At 36.1% G+C, this 13,045-nt stretch overlaps 1 protein-coding gene across 11 annotated transcripts in view; it reads left to right on the forward strand.

Annotated features, from left to right (window-relative positions):
• Positions 1 to 12,881, forward strand: part of LCORL (ligand dependent nuclear receptor corepressor like) — a 161,227-nt gene extending 148,346 nt beyond the window's left edge. For 5 of the 11 annotated variants that reach the window (XM_045998458.1, XM_045998463.1, XM_045998468.1 and 2 more), the window contains one exon: positions 10,871 to 11,003. Coding sequence is in view for 4 of the 11 variants with exons in the window: in XM_045998466.1 (XP_045854422.1) it covers positions 10,871 to 11,051 (181 nt within the window). In the remaining 7 variants the exon portion in view is untranslated. Of the gene's footprint in view, positions 1 to 10,870 lie in introns of all 11 variants that reach the window. The other 6 variants (XM_045998459.1, XM_045998469.1, XM_045998466.1 and 3 more) reach the window with 4 other exon arrangements.
• Positions 12,882 to 13,045: the final 164 nt, after the last annotated feature.

Consider the following 13,045-nt stretch of genomic DNA (forward strand, 5'->3'; position numbering starts at 1 on the left):
CAATGTGTTGTTACTATTTTTCCTTTGCACATTTGTTCAAAAAGATTTATAAAATAGGAAAGGTATTTTCCTCATGAATTTTCTATTTCTAGTACTTTTCACTCTTATATAAGTCCAGGCTTCTATCTGATATTGTTTTACTTCTGCCTGAATAACTTCCTTTAGCATTCCTTGTAGTATGGGTTTGCTGTTTATTAATTCATTCAGCCCTGACTTTTTGTCTGAAGAACTCTTATTTCACTCCTTTTAGCTGGATATGAAATTCAGATTTGACCATATGTTTCTTTTAGTACTTTGAAGCTCTGGCTCCACTGCCTTCTAGCTTCTGAAGATAAGTCTGCTGTTGTTCTTCTATTGCCTGCTCTGTATGTACTGGGCTTTTTTTTTTTTTTTTCTCAGTTCCTTATAAGATTTTATCATTTGTTATCAGCAATTTGATTATAAATTTGATTATAAATGGGTTTGGCGTTGTTGCCTTCATAATTTTTCTATTTGGAGTTTTTTGAACTACATGGATATAGGGGGTTAGTTTTTAATCACATTTGGAAATCTTTTAGCTATATTTTCTTAAAATATGTTTCTAGCTCTCTTGTCTCTACTCTCTTTTGGGGATTCCAATCACATTTATTTTGCCACATAGATCACTGATACCTGTTCATTTTTTTCTGTTTTGGATTATGCTATTTGTATGTTTTTAAGTTTGATAACATTTTCTTTGTATTGCCTAATCTGCTGTTAGTAACAGCCAGGATATTTTCATTTCAGAAATTATATTTTCATCTCCAGAGACTTAGATTTATTCTTTTGGGGCACCTGGGTGGCTCAGCTGGTTAAGCGTCTGCCTTCAGCTCAGGTCATGAGCCCAGAGTCCTAGGATCAAGCCCCACATTGGTCTCCCTTCTCAGCAGGGAACCCGCTTCTCCCTCTCCTCCCTGCTTGTGCTCTCTCTCTCAAATAAATAAAATCTTTAAAAATAAATAAATTTAGTCTTCTTTGTATCTACTATATTTCTTCTCCTCATGCTCATGCATTCCTCAGCTTCTTGAAAGTAACTGCAATAACATCCTTGTGTGCTAATTTTACAATCTGTGTTATTTATCAGTTCCTGATGATTGTTTTTTCTCCTCATTTTGGAACATATTTTCCTGTTTTTTGCATGCCTGGTAATTTTGGATTGGATGCTAGACATTGTCAGTTTTGCCTTGTATGCTGAGGTTTTTTTGTTCTGTTTGTTTTTGCAGTGCCTTCAATGTTTTGTGGCTCTGTTCTGAGACACTATAACTTAATGAGAAAACTTTTTATTCTTTCAAATCTTGTTTTTGGGCATTGGTAGGCAGAGTTGGAACAGCCTTTAGTCTAGGACAGTGGTTCTCAACTGGAAGTGTCCTACAGAGGATATTTCATGATGTATAGAGACATTTGGATTGTCACACTTAGTGGGTAGAGGCCAGAGATGCTGCTAAACATTCTACAGAGCCTTATAAGACAGCTACCCACAATAAAGAATCACTTGCCCCAAATGTCAGTGCTGCTGAGGATGAGAAATCTTGCCATAGGTCTAATTTTACCCCAGTAGTGTGACACTACCAATAATTATTTACTGTCATATGTGTTAGGGGGTCTTTCCGTTCTTACTGGTGGGAACACACACAAATCATATCCAGTCCTATATGGCCTCTAGCAATTTTCCACCTGATCCTTTTCAGTGGTCTTTTTCACAGCTTTGGAAAATATTTAGGCACTGATCAGTATTTATCTACAGATTTGAGGGAAACCAATGCAGATCTCTAGAGTTCTCTATCTATGCAACTGTGTCTCCTGTGCTCTGCCCCACAGATTCTAGCTGCTTTGGTCTTCCTCACCAACAAACTGTCCTCTCATCTCAGGAAGATTTCCAAGCTCCTTTGGGTCTCTTTTTCTATACTGCAGCCTGGAAACTATTCAGGCAATAAGCCAGAGCAATTTTTATGACTTCCTTCTTTTGTTTCCTTCTTTCAGGGATCACTATCACCCTGTACTTTCTTTTATCCATTGTCTTAAAAATATTTCAGGGGCAAATGGGTGGCTCCGTTGGTTAAGCATCTGACTCTATGATTTCAGCTCAGGTCTTGACCTTAGGGTCGTGAGTTCAAGCCCCACACTGGGGTCCAAGTGGATGTGGAGTCTACTATATATATTGCATATATTTTTGTCTATTTTTTAAGTTGTTTAAAGTGAGTGGGTAAATCTGGTTCCTGTTACTTCATGGCCAAAAGGAGAAGTTCTAGATTTACTCTTTTGACAGATATTTATCCAGTTTCTATATGCAGGGTGCTGGAAATAATATGTTGAACAAGACCAATATGTTGTACTCTCATCAAGCTTGTATTTTAATGGGAGCGTGGAAAAATATAAGCAATTGTAAGTTCCGTATCAATGAAATTAGATGATCTAAAGAGTTTCTATTGGTAGTTACTTTAGGTTGAGTACTCAGGGAAATCCTTTCTGAAGAAGTAATGTGTGAGCAGTGGGAGGATTTGAGATATCTGAGATATCATTGATAACTGAAACTGAGCACCCAAAGAAAGATTATAGAAGAAGAAAAGGAAGTCTGGGACTTAGCCTTGAGAAATTCCAAGCCATCCAAGAGGAGGATGACTTGCAGTAAAGGGAAGAAGAAGAAGAAGAAAGCCAGTAGAGTGTTTTGTCTGAAAAGCGAAAAAACATGAGATTCAAGAAAAAGGTTTACTCTTCTCAGGCTGCCATCAAAAAACACTGATGACTGCATGACTAAATGACAGAGATTTGTTTTCTCACAGTCCTGGTGGGTGGAAAGTCCAAGATCCAGGTCTGGAGGGTTCAGTTTCTGGTGAGGTTTCTATTGCTGGTTTGCAAATGGCTACCCTCCCACTCTCTGGTGACTTCTTCTCTTCTTATGAGGACAAGACGACCATCAGATTACAGCTCTACCCTGTAATCTTATTTTACCTTCATTACCTCCTAAAGGCCCTCTATCTCTTGGCAATAGAGGGTTAGGAATTCGACATAATGAAACAGAGAGGTACACAGTTCGGTCTGTAGCAAAGGAAATGACCAATAGTGTTTAATGTTCTTAGGAAGGCAAAAAAATTGAAAATTAAATATCATTCATTATACTTATCAATTCATTGGTGACTTTAGTAAGTGCTGTTTTCGTGGAGTGAAAGACCTGGAAACCAGATTTGGAGTAGGTTAAGAGATAAGAAAATGGTGATAACTCATTAAAGTAATCTAGCTCTAAAAATGTTATTTTGAGGAAAATAAAAGATTGAGTGAAGTTTTGTTTAAGGCATGAGAGACCTTGCACTTGTTTAAACATCATGGTGAGGAGAAGACATGTTCTAGTATTTATCTGTTGTCACAACAGTGCTACATTACAGACCACTCCAAAACTTACTCCCTTAAGTAAATAAGCACTTGTTTCATTCATGTATCTCTGACTGGCAAATAAGGCTAAGAGGTTCTTTTGACTTTGGTTGGGTTCCCTCACATGCCTTGTATTAGCTGGCTATCAGGTGGGACAGCTTAGCCTCACTCCACATTTCACATCCATCCAGCAGGCCAGCCCAGGCATTGTTCTCATGGCAAAAGCAGAGGTATATGAGGGGACATAAATGCCCAAGTAGTTTCTCAAGCTTCAGCTTACACTGGCCTCCACCAGTTTGCAGTTCATACTTATATCCTGTTGGCCAAAGCAAGTCACATAGGTGAGGCCAGAATGCGAGGACATTGCAAAATAATAGGGAAGGAGATAGATATAGGGAGGGATGAAGAATTTGGACTGTGAATCCAATTAATCTTCCACAGATGGCATATTTAAAAAAAAAAAGGGATCATTGATTATGATCATTGTTAAGTTCCTCAGAAGGCAGATGGGAACAGGATCCAAAATCATTCTAAGTTGTGTTGGGTTCTATGGTCTTTCACAGTCAGTTGGTTGACACTATTTTAGATCAACAACTTGCTAAGTGCTTTTAATTAATTTAGTACTAAAATTTCCTATTTTATTTTTATAAATGTATGTGAGTCACATTTGTGTTTATTGAATATCTGAATACCTATTATATTTAAGATACTGCTTTAGGCACAGTTGTGTTATACTAATTTAATATACAAGTTAATTAAGAAATTCAGGTAAATTCTTTTTGTCCCTACATGGCCAACAATCACTTCTAAATTACATAGTGGTACAAACTGTGTTCATTGATATCTGAAGAGAATTGGTTTTGTGCCTTTAATCAGACTCTAATTTCCTTCATTCCATTCAACTAGAAATTCAGGTAGATATCCTACTTCTTAGGGGAAGCTAGTCTTTTTCTTCTAGATGTTTTCTTGTGAATCTCCAATTATGTTTTGCTCTAATAATCATGATAGCACTTAAGAGTTAAGCACATACTATGCTATCTTTATATTAAAAAAGTAGTTCTCCTAAAATCGTTTGGAGTAATCTACAAATCTGAGATTCTAATCCAAGAATACGAGACTTCAAAGTCTTACTCTTAACCACCGGGTTCTTCTGTTCCTTCAAATAACCACATCAAATGATCAAAAGCAAGTCAGAAAAAATGTCTGATTTAAAATCTACCACTTAGGAGCGCCTGGGTGGCTCAGTGGGTTAAGCCTCTGCCTTCAGCTCAGGTCATGATCTCAGGGTCTCTGGGATCGAGCCCCGTATCGGGCTCTCTGCTTGGCAGGGAGTCTGCTTCCTCCCCTCGCTGGCTGCTGCTCTGCCTACTTGTAATCTCTCTCTCTCTCTCTCTCTAAAAAAATAAATAAATAAATAAAATAAATAAAATCTACCACTTAATCTGCCAGGGCTCCTAAAGTCACCAGTATCTTACCAAAGAGAGATTTTTCTCTTGAGATACATTGTTTCAAAACAAAAACCAAAAAACCTGTACAACCTAACTCTTACAGGGTTTGCCAGCAAGAGAAAAGATTTATGTTAGACTTCATGTTCTCCTGGTAAAACATGTTTAACTGGCTATATCCCTATGGCTCTTTCATTTGAACCTGCCTGCCCTTGAAGCCCAAAGATTTAAAATTAAATGGTTGTACTATTGCAAAAACAAAGTGTACACATATCTGTCATCCTTTATCCCCACATATGTACCTTTGACTTTTTGTTAGTAGTACTAATATTAACATTTATTGAGCCCAGTGTCCAGCCAGGCATTTTACATGTATTCTCTATACCAACTGCTTTGTTTACATAAACTCATGTAATAATCACATTGCCCTTAAGAGATGGATATTCTCATTATCTTCATTTTTCAGTTAAATTGAAAGTTAGAGATTAAGGTTAGAGATTGGATATTCTCATTATCTTCATGTTCCAGTTAAATTGAAGGTCAGAGATTAAGGAATGTACACTTAGCAGGTGAGTGATTTAATCTAAGGTTCTACGAAGCTTCCCTCTGTCCCAATTTACTAAAATCCTTTAGTAAATGATTTACTTTAGTCCTATTTCAATATTTTTTCCCCAGCTTCCCAACTGCTGGGATTAATTTCCCTTCTCTGTAATTCCTTAGTCTTACCTCTTCTGTATCTATTCAAAATAAAATAAATATTTATTTTGGTAATTTATAAAAACTTTCCTTTCTGCCTCCTTACAAGCTGCAAAACCCTTGAAGACAGACACCATCACAGTATTTTATATTCTAAATATATTAGGTAGGTAGGTATTGGTTAAGGGTTTGAGGGAAGAATATTACCTTCAGTAACCAGCAGACCTGGCTGATGGACACATGCCAGCTCCTCACAAAACTGAAACACTTTGATGGGCGGCAAAGTCCTTGATATTGGCCCCTGTGAACCCTGGAATCAGCCAGTTTAGAGTCCAGTGGAACAAGAATTTCATTTTTATAACTTCTCACTATATCAGAACCATGAGAATATACTTGTTGCCTTCATAAATGTTCTTTGATCTAGTTTACACATTTAACAACCCTTGTGGTATTTGGATAGATTTGTGGAGAATCAAGCTCAAGGGTATAGTTATAATAGCTATTCAGTAAATTTTCACAACATAAGATGACACCATTGCCAGAGGAAATAAACCAGTCATTCAGAGTTTGAGTTAAATAGATTAGTTCAAATTCATTAGTTTCGAGTACTTTATAGTAACTATTCACATTCTAAATCCTATACCAGATTTCATTTTATCCACACATCCAACTTTTCTTCCTTTGAAAAGATAAACTTATGTTTCTTAAAACCTTTAACCTAAATACTACTCTTATGGTAGGGGCGCTGCGTGGCTCAGTCGGTTGAGCATCCAACTCTTGATTTCAGCTCAGGTCATGATCTCAGGATCGTGGGATTGAGCCCTTGCTTGGGGCTCCATGATCAGTGGGGAGTCCGCTTGAGATTCTATCTACCCCTCCCTCTCCCTCCAGCCCTCCCCACCGCTCGCTCTCTCTAAAATAAATCTAAAAAAAAAAAAATTAAAAAAAAAAAATATATATATATATATGCTATGGTAGCTCTCAAAAACATGTCTGTGCCTAACATAACTTTCTTTATCTTGAGAAATTGAAAGATATGACTGACTACTACTTATTAAGTTAAATATGAGGAAACTTCATGCTCTACATATATAACTTCCTTGATACAGTTATGACTGTAGCCTTTCAGAATGTCTTTCTGAAATCTGTAGACCAGACACTTATCATATGTTAAATATTCTGAAGAAATAGAAAAATGGGTATTAACAAAAGGAGAATCATGACAGAATTACAACCCAAGAACTAGTATGCAGGATAGGGTAATAGATCTTAGACTCTAAGCTTGCACTTATTAGTTGAATGAACCTGAATGCATCATTTTACTTCTTTGAGCCTCAGTGGTAGTTTTTGGAATTGAATGCAATATTGTCAGGTTTTTAGCGTAGTGCCTGGCATGTAGCAACTGCTCTAGAAATGATATTTTCAGACCTATCTTGCTCACGCTAAAATTTTTTTCCTGTGATTTGGCTGGCTTACATTAAAGTTTATTGTCTGTATAACAGAAACGAACTATCCCATATCTCTAGTAATAAGTAAAACAAATGTGAATTATTACAGCTAGATATATTAAAAAATTTTTGTTAGCATTATCAGTAATCATTTTTTAAAATATTTTTTAAAGATTTTATGTATTAGCTCACATGTGAGCTGCAGAGAGGGAGAGAGAGAATCTTAGGCAGACTCGGTACCAAGCACTGAGCCTGATGGGGGTTGGGGCTTGATCTCAAGACCCCGAGATCACGACCTAAGCCAAAATCAAGAGTTGGCCACGTAACTGTCTGAGCTACCCAGGCACCCCAGTAATCATTAATTTAAATCATACAGTATAACTATTTGGATTTCCATGACCCACAAAAGATTTTCATGTTTTGTGCTTCCCAAATGCACATATTCTTGTAAACCTCCATTCACATGCTGGAGAGAGGTTCTACCTTAGGGTGGATGAAATTACAGAAGTACTGAAAACAGACTTATATGTCTAGATGATCATTTCAGGTGCCCCTTCCTTGTCCTCATTCACTCCTCAACTACCATCGGTTTAGTAGTTTGGCTAGTTTGATAGAAGAGGGCTTAAGGTAAGTACCTCTCTTCTAGTTTTGTCCCGCATTCACCATAAGACATAGTGTTAAATTAAACCTTTGCATTTGTCTATAGCTCCATATGGTTTTTAACTCCTGTTAAGTGGCTCTCATGAGATCATTTAGAAATATAACGGTAAAGAGGATGATATTTCATTTTTTTGAGAGAGAGAGAGAACCTCAAACAGGCTCCATGCCTAGCACAGAATCCAATGCGGGGCTCAGTCTTATGACCCTGAGATCATGACCTGAGCCAAAATCAAGAGTCAGATGCTTAACTCACTGAGCCCCCCAGACACCCCTCAACTTCTTTTTTTTAAAGATGAGAAAATGAGAATGAAAGAGGCTACATTTACTTGTCCGAGGTCATAAGGCTAATGAATGATATTCTCGGGACTAGGACCCAAGTCTTTATGTTCCTTTCCCCAGTTCTTTATACACTGTCATTGAGCTTTCAGTAGAATCTTTGGTATGGATATCTAAATCCACTTGATCTGATGGTTTAAATGTGCTGCTTCAACTCTCTAATCATATCTAAGGCAAAGAAGCCATGGAACAAAAGACTGATAAATTTGATGATCTAAAATTTAGAATGGATTCATGACAAAATCACCATAAGCAGATATTAAGAATAATGAACTCGGCCATGTAGGGAGGGGAGTGATATTGTAAATCACATAGAACAGAGGACCAAGCTTAACTACATATCAGTATGAAAATAAGTTGAACAGTCCTCATAAGAGAAATGCAAATCAAACAATGACATAACATTTTTTAACCTATCACTTTTCCCAAAGATCTTTAAGTTTTATTATACATCATTGGTAAGTAAATGAGGAAAGACAGACATGTTCATACATTGTTGGCAAGAGTGTTAAATGGTACATAGTCTATGAAGGATATTTTGGTAATATCTATCAAAATTTTAAAAGCACCCTGTGACTCAGTTTATCCTACTCCTAGATATCAACATACAACATACAAGAATATTCAACTTTCATTTTTAAAACACACAAAAAGTTTAAAAAGTACATCAAAAAACTTTGAAGGGGCACCTGGCTAGCTTTGTCAGTAGAGGATGGAACTCTTCATCTTGTGATGAGTTTGAGCCCCATATTGTGTGGAGAGATTACATCAAAAAAAAGTTGAGGAATATTTATTAATCTTTCACTTGGTACAAATGTGTATGATTGTACCACAAATTCCTGAAATTAAACCTAACTAGTCAATTTTTAAACTTCTAAATATAAAGGATTATTTGTTAAAAATTCTTCCAGATTCCAGTGTACACTTCCTCATCTTTGTACCTCTGAGGTGATTCCTAGTGGATACTCAAGTGTTAATTTGGTACAGAAAATGGAATTGAAAAGTGCTTTGGTTATTACTAGATTACTAAGAGATCCAGATTCTTATATTAGTCCACATACATCTGGTTAGAACACTCTGAAAAAGAGAGGTTTATTTTTCTACTTTCCTATACCCTCGTTTCCCCATCTTAAAAAAGGGGTGGTTAGGTGGTGTCTAGAAAAGTCGCTTCTAGCTCTGTCATTCTAATGCCTCTGTTCCTAGCACTTGAAGATAGCTATATTCTTTTACTCTTAGTATTTCATAGATCAGTAGACCCAAACTTTGCATACCAACAACTTTTAAGTGTGTATTTATGAATTAAGTATGTCAATCTGTGTATTGGTACTAACAGTTATTTTAAAACTGGAATTTTCTTCCCATGCATGTGTATAGTTCTGTGCTCTCCTGGAGTTTGTTTACCCAAATTTGGAGAAAACTCTAGAAAAGCAACTTTAATTTTTTAAAGATCTTAAAAAGAACAATGTAGTTATTAAAGTGTTATTCTGATGAATATACCTTTGTCAAACAGCAAAAATTGGGGTGTCTCAGTTTTTTTTTTAGCAAAAATTGTTTTTATCACTATTTGTTGCTTCACACCATCATCTTCTTTTGGCATTAATATTTGATAAGCTATCTTAATAAATTTATTTGTATTCTTACAGCTTGCCTTAGAGTTTCTCATAGTTAACCTGGTATATCATGGCAACATGACAGCCATTGATATATGCCATAATAGGTTAAATCTCTCTGGTTTATTGAATGGCACATGAGCCTGTTTTTGAGGTTGCAAGGAAAGATCAGGAAAATGCTACTGAGGTCTGGAGGTGGCTGCCACTTGTAACAAGTTACTTAAATACTACACAGTTGTTTCTTCTTCACTAATAGAAAGAATCCTAGACCTGTGGTTGGAGATAGGTTAGGAATGATGTAGTCCAACCAAACTAATCAGTTAAGCATCAAATGAGCTACCATATAGCAAGCTATTAGTTTATAAACATAAGGATTCATATCTGAAAATGTGAATGGGCTATCATAAATATTAGGATTCGGGACTACATGTCCATTACATGTGGACTAGCTACCCTTTGGATTCTTATTTCTGTTCCTAAAGACTCCCATCAGAGAGCTAGTAGACAAGCATAAGGGAAAGAGGAAGGACCATATTCTGATTTGTTGGGTGACTGTATAACTTCAGACATATTTTTCCTTGAGTCTGAGATTCACTTTTATTATTCATCATGAGGATAAGTATACCAACTTTGCTTGGTTGTTAAGAAATTTAAGTGAGATAATACAAATGAATGTGCCTAGAACATGGTAGACTTTTTTTTTTTTTTTAAGATTTATTTATTTATTTGACAGAGAGAGATCACAAGTAGATAGAGAGGCAGGCAGAGAGAGAGAGAGAGAGAGGGAAGCAGGCTCCCTGCTGAGCAGAGAGCCCAATGCGGGACTCGATCCCAGGACCCTGAGATCATGACCTGAGCCGAAGGCAGCGGCTTAACCCACTGAGCCACCCAGGCGCCCCCATGGTAGACTTTCAAACAAAGCTTAATTCCTTCTTGTCTTAAAGTGGCTCTGATCCTGGTGAGTTAAAGGACAAATGAAAAGGTTTGAATCCTGCCAAGTTCAGTAGGTTAAATGTCCTGAGTATACTAATTTTTTTTTAGTATACTTGTTTTTTGTCCGTTGCTATCTGGGTGACATCTTAAGTACCTGGCTATGTGTAATGTATTTAGTTCAGTAAGGAGGCTGGAGCTGAGAAACAGAAAAAAACTCTTGTACTTTCAGGGTAATAAAATGCCCAATCTACTCTGGTTAGAGGTCCAAACAATAAAAATGACTGAATTTTCTTTTACAAGGTTGATAATTTCTTTGAAGTTAAAGTAAAACTGAAATGGCTTTACACTTTTTTTCCAGCATGCTACAAATGAAAACTGATGAGAAATTGAATTTGTCCGATGGGAATACAGCAAGTTGCCCTTTGAGCCCCATTAAGATGTGCCTTAATCGTCCCATTGAATGGAATCTGAATTTGACAGCAGCATCTCTAGCGAGCTGTACAGTTCATAACCAAAATCTCAAAAGTGAAGAGAAATAGATTGCGGTCCTCCTTGCACTATCCTTATTTTGTACATCAGTATTCTTTCTGCATTTATCATTTGATCTTGAAATATTTCTAGTCCTGTGATGTCTTTATATCAATTCATTAGCATTAATCATTTTGATTATAATATCTTTGTATTTTTTTCATGTTTTACACCAGACCATTGTGGAATTTTACAGTACAAATGGATTTTGATGTTTCTCTTTTTAATGGTATTTTTTGAATTTTTTATGCCCTAAGTTTAAATACATAATTGTCCCGGTTTTATTTCTGTGCACAAAGTTTTAATATATACTGCATTATGTGATTTAGAAGGCTAGTACTGTAAAGATTTGTGATGACCTGACCATGAACAGTTGTATAATAGGTGGATACCAACTACCTCGAAGCGAACTGGTAAAAGGCAAAGGTATCTCTTAGAAGTATATCTCTTTCAAAGTTATATATGTATAGAAAAATGGATCATAGTTTATCATCAAGTAGCATGTTTTCATTCATAGAATTTGAGCTGATCAGTTCTTTCTCTGTACTTTTAAACATATAAAATCTGTGGGCTGTAAGATCAGTGGCACAATTGCATGTTTACTCTTCAGCAAACCTGTGCCTCATGCAGACAAGAATACTGTTTGGTGTAAGTTACCAGTTTTGAATGAAAAATGGTAAATGGATTTACATCTATTGATTTTATTGTATTTTAGCCACTTACGTGTAAAATGTCTTTGAAAATCATGATAATATTCCTTACCTTTACCGATAATAGTGCAAAAGCATAGCTTCAGCAATGGCTACGTGATTGTGTCTAAAACTTGAATAGTAAGAATACTAAAGGTTTGGTGCTTAAATTTATTTTTCCCATGCCAGAGAAAAAAAGTTTTGGTATGGTGATCCATGGAGGTATATAAGAACATGGCTCCTTCCCTTTGGATAGCCTGACTGTGGGATAAATGGGATTTAGTCTATGGTGTTTCTAAACACTTTTCCTTATAGCACATTCTGTGTAAACTTTAAGTCCTATTTCTCCCTATCCCTCACCCCCCAAAATTATTTTTAAAGTGACAGGGATTTAAGAAAATAAGACTTACATATGGAATTTGAAGCACAGGAAGACACAGAGCCAACAGAATGAAAAACAATCATCTTTTTTTTTTTATTGTTTTATACCACCACCATATCTGCCTTTTCCTTTTGCTTAATAAGCATTCTTACTTTGTAACTTTCAGGCTCCTTTTATATTTCTGAGTTTTATAAAGCACATATATGTATGTAATATAGCAATTTGGTTCTAAAAAGCACAATGATCTTAATTTAGCTCTATCTTAGAACATTATCTTAAATAAATGGCCTAAATCTTAAAAAGCACAATTATTATTAAAACAGATCCAATGTTAGGGCATTTCTATTCTGGATAATAAAAAGTAATCAGAGGGATAAGAAAACGTGTTTTACTGGGTGTTGCAGACGGAAAGAGGGCTGAGTTCATACTCGGTTCCATAAGAGCCAAGTGCCAATTTGGGAAGAAAAATGAAATTGACAGTGAAGGAACAGTGCTCATAAACTAGTATATAAAAGACTTCCTGTCATGTTTTTCCCACTAGAATTCTTTTATTATCCACAATATTTATTTTGTTATGCCAAAAATGTAGAAAGCAACTCCATAATTAATATGTGTAAGTGGGGGTGCCTAGCTGGCTCAGTCAGTAGAGAGCGTGTGACTCTTGATTTGGGGGCATATGTTCGAGCCCATGTTGGGTGTAAAGATTACTTTTAAAAAAAAATTAAAAAAAAAATACATGTATATATGAACATCTAACCCAAGAAACACCACAGAAACATAAGCAAACTAGGACTCTCATATGCAAATATTATAAGAAGAGAAATTATCCATTCGGGTAGCATTACCAAAATGTTTTTAGTGTAAGAATCACAAAATTATCAAAACAACTGTTCAACTTAGATGCTGGGAACTTTGGATTCACTGTAGCAGTCCT

This window comes from Meles meles, chromosome 2 (genome assembly GCF_922984935.1).
Source record: "Meles meles chromosome 2, mMelMel3.1 paternal haplotype, whole genome shotgun sequence".
Classification (NCBI taxonomy): domain Eukaryota; kingdom Metazoa; phylum Chordata; class Mammalia; order Carnivora; family Mustelidae; genus Meles; species Meles meles.